At 39.1% G+C, this 20,612-nt stretch overlaps 1 protein-coding gene across 1 annotated transcript in view; it reads right to left on the bottom strand.

The window, feature by feature from the left end:
* Positions 1–20,612, bottom strand: part of dnah9 (dynein, axonemal, heavy chain 9) — a 528,899-nt gene that overhangs the window by 201,879 nt on the left and 306,408 nt on the right. Inside the window, exons 51-53 of the mRNA XM_043714478.2 lie at positions 20,102–20,221; positions 13,005–13,193; positions 652–887 (exon numbers count right to left, since the gene is read on the bottom strand). Coding sequence (XP_043570413.1) covers positions 652–887; positions 13,005–13,193; positions 20,102–20,221 — 545 coding nt within the window. The remainder of the gene's footprint in view (positions 1–651; positions 888–13,004; positions 13,194–20,101; positions 20,222–20,612) is intronic.

Here is a 20,612-nt window from a genome sequence, read left to right as displayed (position 1 = left end):
ATTTGGCAAAGGTTGCTGCACTGTATCTTGCACATGATATGCACTGATGCCAATCCATGCTAATGTTGGAAGCAATTAATGATTAAAGTATTGAAATGGGTGCTGACCAAGTGAGCTGCTTTGTCCTGGATGGCAGCAAGCTTTTTGAACATCAATGAAGTTGCACTACTTCAAGCAACTGGAAAGCATTCTATCACACTCCTGACTTGTGCCTTGTAGATGGTGCAAAGTATTGTAGACTCAGAAGGTGAGCTAGTCACTGCAACATTTCAAGTCTCTGACCTGCCCTTGTAAACACAATATCTGTGTGATTTAGTTTCTGGTCAATAATTACCCCTCAGTTGTTGCTGGTGGAAGACTTGATGATGATGATGATGATGACGGCTACTAAGCAGAGATGGTCAATTTCCCTTTCATTGTCATTAGCTAGCATTTGTGTGGTACAAATGTTAGTTGCTAATGCCATGGCCACAAAGACTGCTAAAACTACGCAAAAGTACTTTAACCCAATCGAACATGGCAAACATAGAGTTAAGACTGAGCTGCTGCAATGCCACATTAATTACTGGCTTCATCGCAACAGTTCCTTCAAATGGTGACCAGTTGGAAATAGAATTTCATTACACATAAGCAAGTTATGAATTAGTTTACCCTCTCTGGCCGATCCTGATGACTCGGAGATCCTCTCCATACTTGTTCTTGATCCACTTGATACCCTGCAGTTGGGGATCGATCACAAGTGGCCAGCGCTCACAGTTGGTCAAGATGGTTGCATTCTCCGTGGACATTCTGTCAGCTGGGAGGCCTTCATTCTGCCAGGTCGCAACATCAGCATCATCTGTCAGCATGGTCAAGGGATCCAAGTCAGACGTTACAGGGATCGGAACCTGAACATGAGAGAACAAGTGTTGGACACCATCGTGAAGAGCATAGTATGAAAGCACAACAAGGTTTTTCCTTTCTCTTCCACCTTTTTTAAAAATCCACTTACTCTTCTAAAGCAGCTAGGTTTCTGGAATTGCTGTAAATATAGTGAATCAATATTTTCTGAAAGCATTCATTAATGTTTCTCCCAAGTGGTTTGATAATGGTGGATGAATGCCTGGAAAATGATATAGAGTAAACAACCTGCTGGTCTGTCAAGCCCATCTCACACAGTCTCATGCAGCACAGACTTCCTTCCCTACTCAGAGCTACTGAAGCTCCTGGAAGGGGCAGAGAAACAGATGCAAACCCAAGTTAATTAGAGAGAAAAATCCAGGAACTTTCTCTCAGATTGCCCGAAGTTATTGAAACTAACAGAGGGCATCAGATTGGCCTTAATTGGTTGGTGCAAAATATATCCTATACTTTGGCAAAAAATACTTGGCACAGACGGAAATGTAGGAGATAGTGAGGACTGTAGATGCTGGAGAGACAGTGTTGATAAAGCATGGTGCTGGAAAAAGCACAGTAGGTCAAACAGCATCAGAGGAGCAAGAGAGTCAACATTTTGGGCATAACCTTTCTTCAGGACTGGGGAGGGGGAAGGGAGCTGAGACATAAATGGGGAAAGATAGGTGGGATGGTGATTGGTGGGTGAAGGTAGGAGGTGATGGTGATAGGTCAGAGAGGAGGGTGGAGCAGATAGGTGGGAAGGAAGATGGACAGGTGGGTAAGGTCAAGAGGGCGTATATGATTCAGAGGGCTGGATCTGGGATGGGGTTGGGGGAGGGGAGATCTGGAAACTGACAAATTCAATGTTGAGGCCATGTGGTTGTAGGTTCCCCAGGCAGAAGATGAGGGGGTTCTTCCTTCAGTTTGTAGGTGGCCTTGTTTAGATGGTGGAGGATGTCCAGAATGGATATGTCCTCAGGGGAGTGGGAGGGGGAGTTGAAGTGGATGGCCACAGGAAGGTTAGATTGGTTGATACAGACCAGAGGTGTTCCCTGAGCTGTTCCATGAGGTTGAGCTCGATCTCGCTGAAGTAGAGGAGACCACATCGAGAACAACAAATGCAATAACTGAGGTTGGAAGATGTACACATACATAGAAAACTGTCTGTTTGTATGGGATACATGAGGTACAAGGTGGTGTTGGCCGAGTGGCATTACTGCTGCACTGTTAATCCAGAGACTCCAGGTAATGTTGCAGGGACACAGGTTTGAATCCCACCAACCTGGATGGTAGAATTTGAATTCAATAATTCTATATGTGACTCCAGACCCACAGCAATGTGGTGGACTCTTAAATGGTCTCTGGGCAATTAGGGATGGACAATAAATACTGACCTGGCCAGCAAACCCCTCATCCCACGCTTAAATTAAAAATAAGGAGAAGCATTGCAGTGATTCAAGAAGAGGTAGGTGTAATACTTTACAGTGGTTAGTGCAAGGGTAAGTTTGGATCTTGACAAATGATAAATGATTTGAACTGAAGAATAGGACACACAATCCTCAAACTTGCTGATAATACAAAAGCAGGTTGGTTGCAAAATAAGGAGGAGGACTGTAATGACTTCAGGAATGCATAAGATAACTTAGCTGTACAGGCAAGGAGTTGGTAGCTACAGGTTTGAAAGGAGAAGAATAAATAATATAGTTGGGGAGAAAAACAGTGCATGGGATTATACAATCAATAAAAGGCATAAGTGATGAAAAAAATTCACAAGTTCAAATATTTCATTCTCTGCAAATGTGAGTACAATAGCAAATTGTTTCACATAATTAATGCCTTTTTAATTATTTTGTAAGACTAAAGTTGCAATATTAATGGAGTACATTTCGAGCAATGTGCACAATTTATGTATTCAATTTTCAAAAGCCATTTAAAAAATTTTTTAACAAGTCAACACAACTGACAAAGAGAAGCAGTGGTTATGGGAAAAGTCCAGAGATACTGGGGTTCTTTCCAGTGAAGCAGCATACGTGAAGCATTCGTGAAGATCCTTCAAAGATGTGTTCTCTGTGTTGAGAAGATCAAACACAAAGTGGAGAACCACTTTGTGGAATATTTGCTCAGTCCACTAACATAACTCCAGCCTTCTGGTTGCTTGCCATTTTACCCCAACCTCTTGCTCTCATGCTCATAGAAATATCGACAGTTTGGAGTGTCCCAGGGCAGCCCAACGCAAGTTGGAGAAACAGGATCTCATTTCTTAATTAACATTTAGTCTAGAAGGCTGTAAAGTGCCTAAAGAACTACTCTAATCTAAATGTGAAAGAAATCAATTTCAGGCCATAAATTCTGTGCTCCATTTCCCACCCTAACTCAGTGTGTCATTTTCATAGTTAAAAATCACACAACACCAGGTTATAGTCCAACAGGTTTAACTGGAAGCACTAGCTTTCGAAGCGATGCTCCTTATCTACCACTGGATGAAGGAGCGTCGCTCCGAAAGCTAGTGCTTCCAATTAAACCTGTTGGACTATAACCTGGTGTCGTGTGATTTTTAACTTTGTACACCCCAGTCCCAACACCAGCATCGCCAAATCATGTCATTTTCATGCTTTTGCTTTTACCAGAGCTGATCTACATTCTGTTATTAATACCTCCTCTGGAGCCAGCAATTTGGATATAACCATTGCTACTCTCATGGCCTTTGTACTTTCCTCGACCCTTTGATATTGCCTCTGCTTCACTTGTTCCTGCCCATCCTTTTTACACAATATAAAACCCATCAGTTTTTACCTCTCTTTAGTTTGAAAGAAGAGCCATATTGTACTCAAAACCAGCTCTGTTTCCCTCTCTATTGATGCTGCCAGATCTGCTGAGGCTCTTCTGCAGTTTCTGTTTTTGTTACAAAATAAGAGATAGTCTTCTGGAAGTAGAGGGTGTGGTCAAGGTACAAAATCAGAAATAGGTATTTTGCATCTGTATTCACTATGAGAGTGTAAAGTGGACGAAATGAGAGAGAGAAAAAAAAACACTTTTAAACCCCAGGAGTTATAAGGACGGCTGCATGTTTTGAAAGTAAGGAATTTGATTGTCAATGCTATTTGTGTAACTATGGGTTTCACTAATGTGCAAACGGACTGAGTCGAGGGCTTGTTTACAAGTAAACTGAATGGCGTGGAAGTGTGGTCAGTTCTCAATGAAAAATCTCCTCTGCCTACCAACAGAGCATATACACAGAGAAGATTCACAAGGCTGAGCCAAAGTATGGAGGGGCTGCCTTATGAGAAGAGGTTTGACCTGTGCTCATTGGCGTTTAATTCCTTAAGAACCCGAACCTTTCGTTCCTCCAGAACACTTACAAATTGTCTCTTTCCTTTCTTTTATCTCCAGTGGTTTTCATGCCCACTCTTTGCTTTCCTAATTTTTTTTCAAGTAACCCCTGCACCTTCTACACATCTTTAGGGCTTCAGGTGTTTTGAATCTTCGACATTGACCATAAAATTCCAAGCTTTTCCTATCTATTTCTGCAATGGCGATATGGAGATGCTGCCATTGGACTGGGGTGGACAAAATCAGAAGTCACACGGCGCCAAGTTTTAGTCCAACAGGTTTATTTGAAATCACAAGCTTTTGAAGTGCTGCTATTAATGACTTAGATGACAAAACTGAATGTACTGTTGCCACGTTTGTGAATGACAAAAAAAAAGTAGGTGGGGAAGCAAGTTGTGAAGATGTCACAAGGAACCTACAGAGGAATACAGATATATTTAGCAAATGTGCAAAAACTTAGCAGATGGAATATATTGTGGGAAAATCGAAGATTTACACTTTGGAAAGAAGAATGAAAGAGCTGAATATTATTTTAAAAGAGAGATACTTCAGAAAGCTGCAGCTTGGATTTTTTTCCTGTATTTTAAAAGAAATGATGTAAGGAATAGTGAAATTTGCTAAAACTATCTTAAGGTACTAGTCAGACAATAGCTGGAAGACTGTGAATAGTCTGGGACCTATTGTTTAAGGAAATATGTACTGGCAATTGGAGGCAGCCCAGAGAAGATTCACAAGGCTGAGCCAAAGTATAGAGGGGCTGTCTTATGAGGAGAGGTTTGACCTGTGCTTATTGGCATTTAAAAGAATGAGAGGTGGCCTTATTGAAACATAGTAAAGTGATGTGACAGGACAGATGTGGAAAGGCCCTTGTGGGAGTAACTAAGAATATGAGGCCACCCTTTTAAGACATCAATGAGGAGCAATTTCCTCTTTCAGAGTGTAGTTATTCAGTGGAATTCTTTACCACAGAGTATTGTAAAGTTTGGGTTATCAAGTATATTCAAAGCTGTGATAGACAGATTTTTAAACAGTGAAGGAATCAAGGGTTGCAGGGCAGAGGCAGAAAAGGGCAGTTGAGGATTGGATGATCAGTTATCATCTCGTTGGTGAGGTAGACTCAATGGGGTAAATGGCCGACTTCTGCACCTATGATCTTGTAGTCTGACTGAATTTTTCCTTCTGGCATGTATTAATTTTGTCTGTATGGCTTTGTTGCGTAGGGAGGAGTTTATAAGGGGTGAGATGGGGTCAGGCAGAGTTTTAATTTGTAAAGTTTACTTAATTGCTTATCTGCAGCTGGAATCTAATTACCCGTGATAACCAATCACTTACTAAGTACAGAAACCTGGTCCACATATTCTATCAACTTTGGTCTGAAAATCCAGTAGTTTTGGCATTGTGCATATTTCTTTGAGAAACTTTACATTTTGTGCTGGCTCCAGGAGTAGCAGGGCTTGCTTTTTCAGTCCACTATCCTAACAAAGTCATGACAAGACAATGCTCCCAATGTAGCAGTAAAGAAACAACAGAAAAACACTATTGAACAAAACTTGACAAAGAGGTGATACTAAAACGCTGATTTTACTCAAAGCAATATTGGTCTGAATAGGATATTCTTCTCTTTACTGAGAGATGGAAAAGTGGAAATTGCTATGGGATATGGGCATCACATCAGATGGCTGGGGGTTTGCAACTTGAGCACTCCTGATTCAAAATGGGAGAATAAATACAAATACAGTCCGGCCAGCCAAGTGCAAGATGATTGGCAAAAGAATCAAAGATACAAATGCATTTTTTTTGAATGAACACACTAAGCTCTTGAGATTGGAAAGCACCATCTGAACATAGTGTTGGAACATAGTTCAATAATGACATCCAAAAGACAATTGAATAAGAGCTTGAAGGAAAATAAACTCTTTACAGGGTTCTAAGGAAAAGGCAGAGGGACTGAGATTAACTGGACAGCCCTCTAACAAAGAAACAGCAGAGACCATGGTCAAAATGATGTGCCTGTATGCCATAACATGCTATGATTCTAAGAAGGGGTGTCATGACTTGCCAATTCACATTGGAGTTGTCAAATTTCTGGCTGAAAGGAAAAATCTAAGTGGATCATGTTGAAAAATATCTGCACTGTGGAAATATTTAGCGAAGCATCCTCGACAATAAATGAAATCAGCCAATATAAATTGGAGAATGCAAGTTCTATGTTAGATTTCACTGGAATGATTTTGTGGTGTGAACTGTCAACACATAATTCAAAGGAATTAAAACTATTTAAATGGTATAGGATCTATTACGTATTAAAGTTCATCTTAAAGCTCAATTGAAATTTGAGATGTTATTGAATCAACTTCATTAGAAGGCAGTGTTCGTCTTTTATATCCATAGTTTTACTAATGATTGGGTTAAAGAGAGTAAATTATAAAGTATAAATTACACTCTAGACATGCCTTAATGATGTACACTAGCAGTAGCAGGATCCTTTTTTTATTGAATATTTTAATAGGATTGAGGTAACATAGATTTGATTGAAACTTATTGCCAGTCCTTGCTTGTCAGTCAGTTCACAATATCAAATCAAGAATATTAATATCAATGACCTATGAGTATTATTTATTGATGACTGAATATTATTTCAGTCACTATTGGGACAAGATGGCTGAAACACAACTTAATCTTTAAGATGTGGGGAGATCCTTTGATAATGCACTACCACTTAAAGTGGATAGATGTTTACAAGCAACTTTGGAATTAATCATTACAATGTGCCTGCCTTTAAGCAACCACTTTGGGCTTTAGGATTTTCTCCCATGTCAAAATTTTTCATTAAGCAAAAACAAAGAACTGCGATGATGGAAAACTGAAACTGTTTTCTGTTTTTCTCCAGCTAAACAGAAATAGCTGGAGAAACTCAGCAGGTTTGACAGCACCTGCTGAGGTAAAGCAGAGTTAACATTTCAGATCCAATTACCCTTTTTCTAGTGACAGTCAGCCCTGAAGAAGTTTGGTACCTGTATATGTGCTGAAGACAAGGGAGAGAGGAGCAGAGAGAGAGAGAGAGCGCAAACAGCAGTTAGGCAAACAAAAGAATGGATAATGGTGAGCTGGAGAAAAAGAAAAGCTGCTAATGGGAACCATTAGTGGCTAAAAATAGGTTGGTTGTGGTGAAAGCAGAACATGTGATGGCAAGGCTTGGTGTGTGAGGGTGGGGAAAGATATGGGAGAAAGTGCTCAGGCACTAAAGTTACTGAACCCTGAAGGCTGCAGTGTCCCCAGGTAGTCTGAGCATGTCACTTTCTGCAATCACTACTGAAGAAGGATCAATGGACCCAAAACATTAGTTCTGCTTTCTCTACAGATGCTGCCAGATCTGCTGAGTTTCGCCAACTATTTCTGTTTGTGCTTAACTTTCTTTTCATTACTGTCTGAAAATGTGACCGAGTTATGTTAAACTTTTAAAAGTGACAGTTCCTTTGTGAGGATGATAAACTAAAAACATATCAAGTTGCATTTTGTATGTATTTTCAAGGCAGATAATGTTGACCTATTAAACAAATTACTCTTTCAAATAAAGCTATATGTTGCAACACCAAAGAAACCACTATCTGTTAATGGTTGTTGACACAGGCTGTCTGAACAAAAAAATGAACCACAATCTTATTACACACATAAATCTCAGTTTATCAGCAAACTCAATGGTGTTTGTGCCACATACGTAAAGATAAATATTTTAACATTGCACAGTGACTGCACGGTACAACTAAATTGGTGGCTAGCTTTTACATTACTTAGTGTCACATCAGTTTAGTAATACTCTCTAACATATGCTGTGTAGGTTAAATCCCAAGAAAAAAACAATCAAAAGAGCTCATTAATACCTTTTTGTGAACATCACCATACATCAAAGATATGGACACTGAAACAGCCCCTGCTGACATTAAAGTGATTGAATGTGAGTAAAACATCACAACTAAATAGTATTTATTCTTTTTTAAGACAAAGCATTAGAAGGCTATCTGAAACTTCACGCTAATCTCTGGATTTGCTGATGGTTAAAAACAAGTTTTGACATTATCTGCACCTCCTGATTAGAGTAGGACCTTTGATCCAACTTCTAGCCATGGATTTCACACTGTAAAGTAAAATGCCTTGTGACAAAGGTTTCTGAATTAGAAACTATGTTACCCAGCTTAAGAGGACTCGATAGGAGCATTAAAATCATGTTCATTAACTGGTTTGGTAACATAGTCACACTCCATTACTCAGAAGGAGACATTTGTTGAAGAGAAGAGGAGAGGTCCAGTTTATACCATGTTAGTTGTTGAGTAGCCATAGTAACAATAACAACAATTCCCACAACACGGAATTAATTAATAGACTCTAGCAGGACACAGTAATGGCATCAGCTACAAATGCAACTAAAAGTACTTAATTTCTGATGGTCCTCTATAGATTGAGAAACTCTGCAGCTTCAGACAGTACATAATTAAGCACACCACTGCAATTTAGCAATTCAAACAGCGATGCAAAATACAGAAAAAGCATGCAGTTAGCTCAGTTCAGGGAATGTAAATGTAGTGGGTTCAGTCCATTCTCTTGAATTCATTCTATTCTAACTTTTAGCACTCGTGACACCTACAACTCACCCTGCTCTAATGTGAATGAGGAGACCATCTCATCATTTCCCTATCTCATTCCAAAAATGGTATCTGCCTAAGCCTCTTCTTTTTGCACAACTGAAGCAGATACTTGCTGTTAGGTTGCTTGATTCAAATCAGAAATGATTACAGGTTAGACTCTAAACAGTGGATCATCATTCAGTGTATTGCTTGTTGCTATCCATGGAGTGAGTGGACTAATATAACATTAATCAGTTCACAACTGCAGTGCAACAGTAAATATGGCAACACAGGATTTATATTCACATAACAATTAGTTCCTAGCTCTTTACCAATAGCATAACGGTTATACAAACATTGCAGCTTTAACAAAGTTGCCACACCATTCTATAGTATTATAGTGCATTGCAACACGATAATGAGCAGGGTAACAGAATAGCATTGATCACGAGAATTTTTCATTACGGCTCGTGCAGTGGGAATTAGTGGAATGGTGGAGAAGGAATATCAAGGCAGAGACCAGAAGGTTTAGGGTAAGGTCAGAAAGTGCCACTGGGAAAGGTCAGAAGAGCCAAGAGAAGATTAGAAGGGCTTAGGGGAGGCATTTAGAAAATTATAGGAAGAGGTCAGGAGGGTCAGGTGAGGAGATAGAGCAAATTGGAGGCATCTGAGCTGGATCAGAGACAGTTGCTAGGGTGTGAAGACGAGACAGGGATCAGAGAGAATGGAAAGGGTGGACTAGAGATGAGGAAGGCTGGGTCAGTGTGGTTGCAGTAGATTGGATTGCCAATGGGCAAAAGGAGAGACTGATTATAGGAAGAAGCTGATCTTGGCACAAGGGGCTGGTGTAACTAAATTAGCCTAGCGAGATGCTCCTGCTCCTCCAGAAACCACAGATGGTGTTGAGAAAGCACTTTGTGACTTCAGCAGCTGGCTTCCCACCATGTGTCCAACTGCTCCCCATCCCCTGCCAAACATTCCCACTTTCTTTACACCAGAAAGCAGGCAGGTTTGAGAGATTTGCGTTTCCCATGTGATTCAAGGATTTGGGGTTTAAGATTCAGCATCACTAATTTTTGGCAAATCATTTAATAACTGAACACTTCAATTTTGCAGTTACAATTTGGGAAGTCCTGCTTTGTAGGCACAGTATAAACAAAATATGCCACAGGCATTCTGCACTATTTGGCCAAATTAGCTGCTTAGATTATATCCTTTTTGGCCTGCATCTCCCAGGTAAGACAATTTTAAGTTTCATAAGCTTGCATTTTGTTAGGAAGGAAAACCACTAATTTCCTATCTTCAAAGGAGAATAAATATATGAAAAGGTGGACTTGCAATTGGAAAGTGCTTTCACCATCACTGGACATTTCAAGGTAAGTTACAGCTCATGTTCTTTCTCAAGTTTAGTAATTCTTCTAAAAGCAGAAAAGCAAGTGCCAATTTGGGTACAGGAAGCTCCCACAACCATCAATGTGCTAAAATCTGCTTTCTGTCAAGTTGGGTTAAAGGATAACTTTCTGTTCAGCTGCAAAGTATTGGGACTTTAGTGTTGCGAGTGGGTAAGTGGGTACAAGGCTGTCTTCAGGACATTTCAGGAATCATTGAGTGGGGAAGGTAGACTTGAGGTGCAAACTGTTTTTCGTATGTCATCATATACACAAATTCCAACCATGTGTACACAGAGACAGCTTCAAATGAGTGAAATCAAATACAAATATCAGGAAGTCCTACTGCCAAGAGTAAACAGCACTTTGAGATAGTGACCTTTGAGATAAACTGCTGGAAGCGAAAATGCTGGAATCATTCAACAATTGAATACTGCATTGCTACCTAAAAATCAGCTTCTGAATCTACATCATCATGTTTTATTGAAAAGAAAATTCCACCCAAAAGGTTTGGTGCACTCAACTCAGCCCACTCCATCAAAGGCAAAAATACAAAGAAATAATTGCAATTAAGCAGAAGAACCAGTTGTCACTGGACTCAATACTGAGATTCTGATTTGATTATGAGTGATAAAATAAGATCAGGAATGAAGTTCACAATAATCCCAGCAAATGCACAAGCCTTTCCACTGCAACACCACACAAAAGTTGGTTATGATATCACTTTATTAACCATTAGATCAAGTGGTTTTGTTTTTCTGCTGATATAACTGTTTTGCTGAAATGACTAATAAAACTCAAACACCCTTTTACGGTAGAAGCACTGGAACAAAAGAAAATTAATAAAGGTAAAGCATTTCAGGAGAAACAAATAGATGACAGTTCCTAAGCTGAATTAATGAAAGTTTTCAATTATTAAAAAGGCAGCACACAGTTTATGAAACACTTCTATCTTCATTTCCATTTAGCTGAATGATACGCTCTGGTAAAAGATTTATAAGATGGGAATTTCAGATATTCTTTGAATAGTAAGTTGCTTTATCTCACAAATCAGGCACTTAATCACAATTATCGGGAATCGTTGTTACATTTGAACGTGACTGGATACGTAAATCTATGGATAGTGCATTGAGACCAATTCTACATGATGCTAATAATGCACCCTGTCAACTGCCCACTTTACGATAAAAATATGTGGAAAAAAAATTAAACACACTATTTTAAATTCTGCAGTCTGGGAACTAAATTTGAATGCAATTCAACCTTACTGTGTGAAAGCTTAGAAACTCTGCTGACTGCAAGCATTACTCATGTGTAAATGGCTCACCCTAGTTTCAAATATGCAGAATTTGACCCAATAAACATGCTCAAAATTCCACAGAATTCACAAGTGCAGAGAGGCAATCAGGAGGTGGCGATAAATACTCAACTAGCAAAATGGCTGGACTATGCTACCTTCGGCCTGAAGGAACGCTTATGTGAGCATTACTCCTAGGGGTATAGAAATGGACTGATGCTATCACATCTTAGATCAGTGACAAAGGACATCAACCAAAGCATAGCCTAGAGAGAAATTTTTTTTTGGTTATTCAGGTCACATTGTCTGCATCATATTCACATGCCTAAATTCCGCAAAATGGCACTTTTCCCTATTAATATAGAGATAGATTTAGTTTTTGCAAATCCCCGACTTCACAACATCCTTATACCAAAGTTACTTTTTTTCACAGTCTGATCTAAGCAAATATCAAAGGAAAAGACATACAGAAATAATGAATAACTCATTGGGAACAGTAATGCAACATACGTTTGTAGTTGTTTTTACATTGACTGTTTTAATTTGAATTCCAGGAGATGGGTTTCATGTGCCAACATTCAGAGTTTAATCTAGATTTTTACGAGACTATGACTCTACCATAAGCTCAAAAGAAAGATCAATTTTGTCAACAATGGAGACAAGTTCTCAGACAAAAGTCTCCCAGAATATCAACTAAACAAATTAGCAGCTTCCTTATTAAACATCAAAAGGAGAAGTAAAGTTTTCTTTGGCAAAATTCAACATTTCATTACAAAGCAACAGTCACACAATGGACAACACTGTTAAAACAGTGGGTCCGCTTTATGATTGAAACCCAACAGCAAGTGAGGAATGAACAAGGCAATGAGACAAAATATCTTGGAAGAATACCTACATATCAATGAAACTGCAATAAGTTATGTCTTGAGTTTTCTACCAGTATTCTACCGAGAGAAGGTCAGAAGTCACATGACACCAGGTTATAGTCCAACAGGTTTATTTGAAATCACAAGCTTTTGGAGCACTGCTCTTCTTTAGGTGGAGTGAGGGAAAGAACACAGGCACAGAATATATAGGCAGAGAGATCAATTGGCAGAGAGATCTAAAGATCATACAAATGGTGTGACGGGAGTATCGACAGGCTGAATAAGTCTCTGCAGGTGACCACCCCAGTCCAATGTCGGCACCTCCACATCATGTCTACCAAGATATATCTGGACAGTCGTGTGTGATACTGAATATCCTAAATTTTTTCTCAAAAATCACTTCCATGTTATAAACTGTTAAATAATTAGTATTTCTAAAAATAATGATTAAAATAAAACTCCACTAATCATCAAAAAAAAAGATGACAATGAAACTAAGGCATTTGTTTCTCAAATATATGAATAACATAAAATATTGTCTGTGGGGAAAAGTTTATTAGGTTACCAAACCAGTCAATGTGTTAGTAAATACAATTGCGAAAACTCCTGATGATGCACTCCTTACTTTGAGTTCTCCAAGATAAGGCTTCCACATCCCATCCATTAGCTCCTGCCTGTACCTCTTTGTGAAATAGCCCAGATATGAAACAAAGGCAGTGATGAGGAGCACATCTCCACACAGCATGCTCTCCTGTTGTTTGAAGTTACGCACAGCTTCAGCCCAACGTACATTTTCTGAGGCCAGGCCACCAACCTAGGAAGAATATTTTGGTTTTAAAGTAATTCACAGTGAACGAGTAATGAATACCTAAAGTTGCACAGCACAGAAACAGACCCTTCAGTCCAACTCATCCACGCCAACCAGATATCCCAAGTTATTTTAGTCCCATCTGCCTGTGTTTGGCCCACATCCCTCGAAACACCTCCTATTGCAATAGAGAAGGCTGAGGGGGAGGCTAATTGAAATATACAAAATCATGAGAGGTCTTGGGGTGATTGGGAAGGTCTTATTCCCTATTGTTGAAGGGTTATAATCTGGAGGCATAGATCTTATTGAGAGGCAAGAGGCTTCCAGAGGATTTTGGGGGGATTTGTTTTGGTTGGTGGGCATCTGAAACGCTTTGTCTGGAAGGGTAGTAGAGTTAGATGCCCTTTACTTTGACTTGCACTTGAAGCACTATAAGCTTCAAGGCTGTCGACCTACAATTGGAAAATAGGATTAGGCTGGGTGGCAATATGTCGTCTGGCACAAACACAATGAACTGAATAGTCTCTTCCTGTGATGTAATCATCTATGATACCATGTTAATCCATGAAAACTCACCCAGCACACCAAATTAACTCTGATTTATCTTACAGAGTCAAGGAAGAATGAGACTTAAATATTATGTAACTTCTGTTAAAAATGTTAGATAATATGGTTAATTTTATATGCTTGTTATATCTATAGTCATCTATAATATATTAACAAATTGATGATTTTACTGACAATATAAACTGAACTTAACCTAAGATGCTTGGTGAGCCTTTTTCCTCATGTCCCAATTATTCATTGTGTTAGCTTTCATGGTTAAACATTATGTTTGTTTTTCAGACTTGTTGCCCAAAATTGCATGTGTGTTGAACTTTAGAGAAATCGCCCAAGCAATTTTCCATTGGTTCTAAAAGGATAATAATATTCATTGCTTATTAAGTTAACTGTTTATCAATATGAATTTTGCCATTATCAAAAGAGCCCTCGAGAATTCCAGTCAGGCCTTGATTAGGTAAATGTAATTCAAAAGCTTATGCTTGGCATCTCTTGTTCAACAGCAATCTCATCAAAGTATCTGCAGCTACTCTGAGGAAGGGTTTCAATCAGAAAAGTCTTTAATTTCCACCTTCTAGAAATGAGAAGCAATAGCGTTTTGCTGCAGATTCATAACCGACAGCAAAAATATTTGTGATCTCCATTATTCATTTGGGACAAATACTCCAACTAGAATAAGATGTGCATTCAGAAGGCCTTAAAGTTTGTCAATTTGTAAATGTGCCATCCAAGCCCATTGTAATTTGAACTAAAGGAGCTGACAGAACAGATAGGCTGCCTCCCCCTTCTTTCTAATCTTGTGTACTTGTAACTCTCTCAGCATATTTTAACCCAGTTAGAAATTATCAAGCAACAGAACATGCTGCTCTGTCTGGCTCAGTGCAGGTTGCATGAATTCACCTCATTATGTCAGTGACCAAACAATCTCTTGCAATCTCGTACAACGCACAATGCAACTTCCTTCACTGAATTTCCCTTCCAAGTTTCTATGATATACCATTGTATCAGTCTTTTGACATATCTCATTGGGCACAAATTAAGTGACTTAATTCAATGACATATTACTGTTAATATATTGCAAGAATCTTCACCATTAGGAGTTAGACCTGATCAGGAGCGGGATGGTCTTTAAGGATGGGACCAAGTTGCTGCTCAGAGGTAGGTTTTAATGAGGACTTTGAGGATGGGAAGAGATTTGTCACCATTAAGGCATTACGGACAGTACAGCAGAGGAAAAGTATCGCACACAATAGACCAAAGTGACCATTTAATGCAAGCAAGATGTGGAGTTGGTTTAATGATTATCTTATTAGTGATTCTGGAGATATCACAATTTCTTTTGCCAACAGAGTTGCTGGTGTCTAATGTGCTTGTGCATTGTGCTTTCTGTTTAGAAAGTCAAACACTGATTTTCTTTTTCTTTTGATGAGGGAGAACACTCACAATTTGGAATAAAGTTTTTTGGTTTCAGTTTGGCAAAGGTCTTGGCTGAAGCTGGACGTGGCACACAGTTCCTGATGGAAGGAGATGAGTTAGACTAGTTTAGAAATATGTCACCTCAGTGTAAGTAGTTTACTTTGAAAATTCCAGACCAGAAGTGTTTGACAACAACCCTGAAGCAATCACCTGAAGCTGAGAAAGTCTACGCTCAGTTTTATGAGGAATCCAGAAAATTGTCATCACATTGTCATGCAAAGCAAAAGGAATTTTCTCTTGTGCAAGTACTGCAAAAGAGTGCTGTTGGAATTAATGGGATTGTATTTTACCAGACAGTTCTAAATCTGAAAAATTGTATTATAAGTAAATATTTTGGTTTATTATATTTTGTCTTCATTTATTTTATTTGATAAACTATTAAATGTTACAGCATTGCATTGCTTGTTTGTGTTTCACTGAAAGGCCATTTCATTAAAATATAAAAACAAACCTCATCTATCAAGCAAGATTTCAGGCTGGGATCTGACATGTCCAGTAAAACATCAGCCTGGATCTTAACACACCATTTAAGACCTCACTGTTGGCTTAGGCTTGGACATGCAATGGATCACTGGAATGCCAGAAGTAAAAAAAAAACAGAAATACTCAGAAGGTCAGGCAGGATGTTTGTAATGAAACGTTTGGAATGAATTAAATGGGATCTAACTTTCACTCAACCAAGCGTGGCAGCTGACATCTACTTGTAATGTTGACTAACTTTCCACTTCCACCACTGAGAAAACCCACTATACCAAGCACCAATCAGGCATGTAAGTGTTGTGTGGCAGGCTTCTCAGCCTATAATGATGCTCATCACTGAAATCACACCTCTCCCTGAAGCTGTTGACCAATCAGAGACTGGAAATCACAGGGAACTGGAAACGGTCATAGGAAGCCCAGGCTGCACAGCCAAATAGCGCTGCATTAGCGTGAAGGTATGTCTTTTTTTGTGAGAGGTCATGGTGTAGAGTTCCCAGGGTGGGCAGACAAGGGCAGAGGCCTGACTTTCAGTGGCCAAGTCTCTGCACACCACACTCATCCAAGCAATGAGCTGGTTTTGGTGCTTTTAAAAAAAAGGAATCGTAAGCATTATTTGCACCCGGCAGGACTACACAGCTGTGGGTCCAGAATGTATTATTCTTAATGCAGATCCGAGCAACAACCATCAAAAGAATGAAAAAAATGCCCAATTCTCAGTATCTTGCTGCAGCTTTACAGTGTATAATTTTGAGTAGTGGTCAAGAAAGCAAGACCTATTGAACATAACTTGATAAAATGCAAGGTAAATTATTGAGAATGGCAAGGGATGATAAAGACATGCTCTCTATGAAAGTCAGTCCACAAGGTGACGAGTGCAGAAGGCATTAAAAGCAACCCATGTGGAACAGGGCCCAATTTGAACAGAACTAGCAAGTGTTCAAGCTCACTGTCAATTATCTGACTCTGTTACTTCTAGTTTTGACTGTCAATTATTTTAAGTTGCTATACGTTGTAGAAGAGTGCCAGATATCATCGAAAAAAAACGTACTGAACAAGGTCACCTTTCAACAATCACTGGAGATAACAACTGGGAGGCTAGAAGTTAAAAAGAGAAATATTTCTGGCAGAAAGTTTGTGCCAGAAGTGGAGAAAAAGACAGTTTCTGGGAATGTGGTCTGCCTGGCCGGGAGACTATGAGGTCACAGATGTCAAAGCACAACCACGGATGGTCAGAGTAAAATTATTCCGCTGAGTCTGAAAACACTATGGCGGCAGCAAATTCCCAAAGTAGTTTTCACTGAGATATAAAAAGGGCTATGCATGAGACAGAAGTTACAAAGGACATGAATGTAAAGGAAGACCAGGCTGCAATCATTAGAAGATGCTACGCAGTGCATGTTCAGAAAGCATTTTGAGGCTGAAGTTCTTTCTCGGTGGTGACACAGTAGAATGTAGGTGTGAGAAGCCTAATTAAAAATGGGAAAACACACTGCTGCTTGAAGACTGCATGAAGTTGGGAACAATCACAAAGCAATGTATGTAAGGGACGAGGGTCTGTCACAAATCCATCTCTCCGAAGTTCTCACTGCGGAGAAATCAAAGCCTCCGTGACAAGCGAAACACAGATGATTACTTGGAGATTTTGATGTTTGGAAAAATGCACTTGCACATTGTGATGTATGGGCTTGCGATAGTCAAGGTTTCTACAATCAATTACTTTCCCTTTAGAATGGGCAGCCATTAAAACACATTAAATGAAGCATAGGCTTGGAAGTGCCAAACTGAGAATTGGGCAGATTTTCTATGTTTAATAGAGAGCATTATTGTGAAAAAGGCAAGGAAGAAGTAAAACAACAGTTTGCAACTTTCAATGGTGGGTGAGTCAGAACGGTTGTGAATTTTCTGTTTCCTGCTGCTGTAAAAATGAAAGGAGATATGAGACTGAATTTTATTTTCTTTTTTCACATTCATTGGTAAAACTATGAGACAGCTACAGAATTGAACAAAACTAAAGACTAAGTAAATAAGAGCAGAAACTCTGCTGGTGAAAGACTGCCACTAGGGGTGTTATATGCTAATCTATAACAAAGAGCAGGAAACCCAGATAAGACAGGGTTTGAAGCTTTTGATGACATACTCAGAAGCCTCTGTTAATATTAATTTTTAATGGTACATGTCAAAAATCAGAGCTTAAAGACAGAGGGAGATTTGTTTTGATCAGTTTGAGCCAAAGGGCTTGTCTATGTGCTATAGGATTCTATGATTCTATTGATTAGTCTGAGATATCACTGACACATGTAGCTGAATCCTATGAATTTGGCTAACTAAAACATGATCTCAGTCGAGGCTGATCTGCCTTAGGCATAAATGATTCTACCAAAATAGAAGCAGCTTACTCAGATGGAAGTTATCAGCATAGGGAGAAGTTTCTTTCTTATAGAGTCATACAGTTTGGAGACAGACCTTTCAGTCCAACCCATCCATGTTGACCATGTTTCCCAACTCCCCAAGGTCTTCATAATTATGTCTAATCAAGTGTATTTCTACTTATTTGTATCATGCAATAAACCTTCTCGCTAACTGAAATAACTCCATTGAAGCTGGTCTCCTGTCACCAAGTTACCTTTGTTTACAAGTTAATAGCACTTGAGACTGATCTGGCTCTCTCAGAGCTAGCTCTCAGACTAAGCAGAACCTCTGACACTCCTGATTTGTATCTGTCAGCCAGGGCTCCCTAACTGGACCAAATTAACAGCCCCAATCAGGAGACTCATATTCTATGAGGTCCAACTGGCTGCCTTCATTACAATCACTACATTAACCTTTATCACTAATCATAGACAGACCCATGTCAAAGCAAATATAAAAGAGAATTAGTGTCAAAGTACTACCTTAATCAGCTCATACCCAGTGTCACACAATGAAAGAGATGGCAAGGTACCATGAATAGTCATTTGGAAACAAATCCAGAGTCCTCAGACTGGTAAATGCAGAATCAACTTGCAAGTGTTTAGGTGGAAAGAAACAAAGCAAGCCCACAAAGATATCAGTGAGATGTCAGCTAGTGATTCTGGCTTTACAGCGTACAATATTGGTGTGTCAATGATAATAAATGGTTTATGACTGTTAGAATTGATGACTGCAGAAGGAGTCATCAAGTCAATGACAGGTGACAAGTATGTGAAATCCCAAATAGACATTGATGCTTCGTGCAGCATCATGAGTTTTTAGATCAATGTGAAATAGCTCAAGATAGTGAATTAAAAATGAAGTCCTTGAAGTTAAGGCAATGGGAAGGAACAACATTCATCTCAAGAGGACAAATTAAACCAAGAACCCAATGCAATGGGAAGAATAAAAACCAGCAGTTCCAGATAATAGATATCGAGCAAAGTCCACTTATATTATCAGAAGCAAGTCTAAAGCATAGAGTGAACTCTACACATGCAGAAGAGATTTGCAGCATTTCTCAGTCCATTAAGCCATTGACTGTTGAACAGACCCCCGAAGATTACGAGGACATTTTTACAGGTCCCTATAAAGTCGTTAGCTTAATGCCTGTTATTGGGTAAAAATATTCTGTTATAAAGGATGGAATAAACAGCACTTAAAAACATAATATAATCAAGCTGTCAGCATGGTTTCACACAGTGCTGAGGCTACAATTAGGTTAAACTTGATAGGTTATTATGGGCAAGTTTACAGATGATACAAAAATAAGTGGGAAAACAAGTGGTGAGGATGACACAGTGTCTGCAGAGGGACATAAACAGGTTAAGTGAGGAGAGTAAAAACTTGGCAGATGGAATATAATGTTAGAAAATAGGAAGTTGTGCACTTCAGAAATGCTTTGAAGGCGTTGTCTCATATCACTTGATCTTCAGGTCATTCATTGTGTCTTTTTATAGCTTTCCACGGGTGACACTGGTTAAAAGGCAATTAGGTTTTTACTAAGAATAAAGACTTCACCATCCCATGGCAGAATAAAAGAACTGTCAAGTATTGATGTATGCCTAGGGTGAGGTAAACCCCGCCCAACCCCTACGGAGCAGAAGCTCCAAAGCCATTTCAAGTCTGCTCCTCTCACCACATGTAATATTTACAATTAAAGGTAAAACATAAAGTCACCATAGTAAAAAAAAAGACTTCACCAACTTTAAGACTTATGAGATGTTCACAGAGTTCTGCTCAATGAGTATCTTGTGTTTTGAGCAGGACAGTCTAACTTGATGCTGCATTTCAAAGCAGGTACCTCAGAGTGAAATGGATACATAACAGCAATATTAATGCTGCAACATGAATATATTCTGGCAAAGTAGGCCAGCTCCAATTACAGCTAATGTTCAGCCAACTACATCCAGCATTTATGGAAATGTTTTCAGGATAAAGAAACTCACCAGTCGATTGGCAAGGGCAATGGTACGTTCAGTCGATTCAGCTTCTTGCTGGCATTTCAGTTTATCTGCAGTCGCCTGTTCAAATTTCGCTGTTAGTTTAGCTAGGTTTGCATTCAATTGCTGTTCGAGAACAAGAAAACACATGTTGATCAATATTAGATCAATACATGACACCAATCCACTGCTGAATAAACATGTTTTTTTTTTGGTCATGCCTTAAATTTTCCCTTACATTTTGGGGAAACTAAGTCATAGCCTGCGGAACACTTAAAAGATATAACATTTGATATTGTTCAGTCCAATTGCATTTTAAGCTGAGTAACTGAATTAATCTAAATATTTTTTTCAGCCCTTTGGTATGGTCTGTGTCAAAGTCATAGTTGATGCCTGTCCAATTTTTTTCACAAAGCACGAGAGAAATTATTAATAAAACCAGCAAGACACAATGGAATGAACAGTAAGCTTTTCTGTTGTATGATGGCACTGGGGCTAGACCAAAAAATGCTGAACT

The sequence above is a fragment of the Chiloscyllium plagiosum genome, unplaced genomic scaffold (assembly GCF_037043375.1).
Source record: "Chiloscyllium plagiosum isolate Xiang-an unplaced genomic scaffold, Cpla_swu_hap1 HiC_scaffold_25, whole genome shotgun sequence".
NCBI lineage: Eukaryota > Metazoa > Chordata > Chondrichthyes > Orectolobiformes > Hemiscylliidae > Chiloscyllium > Chiloscyllium plagiosum.
The sequence above is the reverse complement of the archived record's forward strand: the minus strand, read 5'-3'. Positions and strand labels throughout refer to the sequence as shown.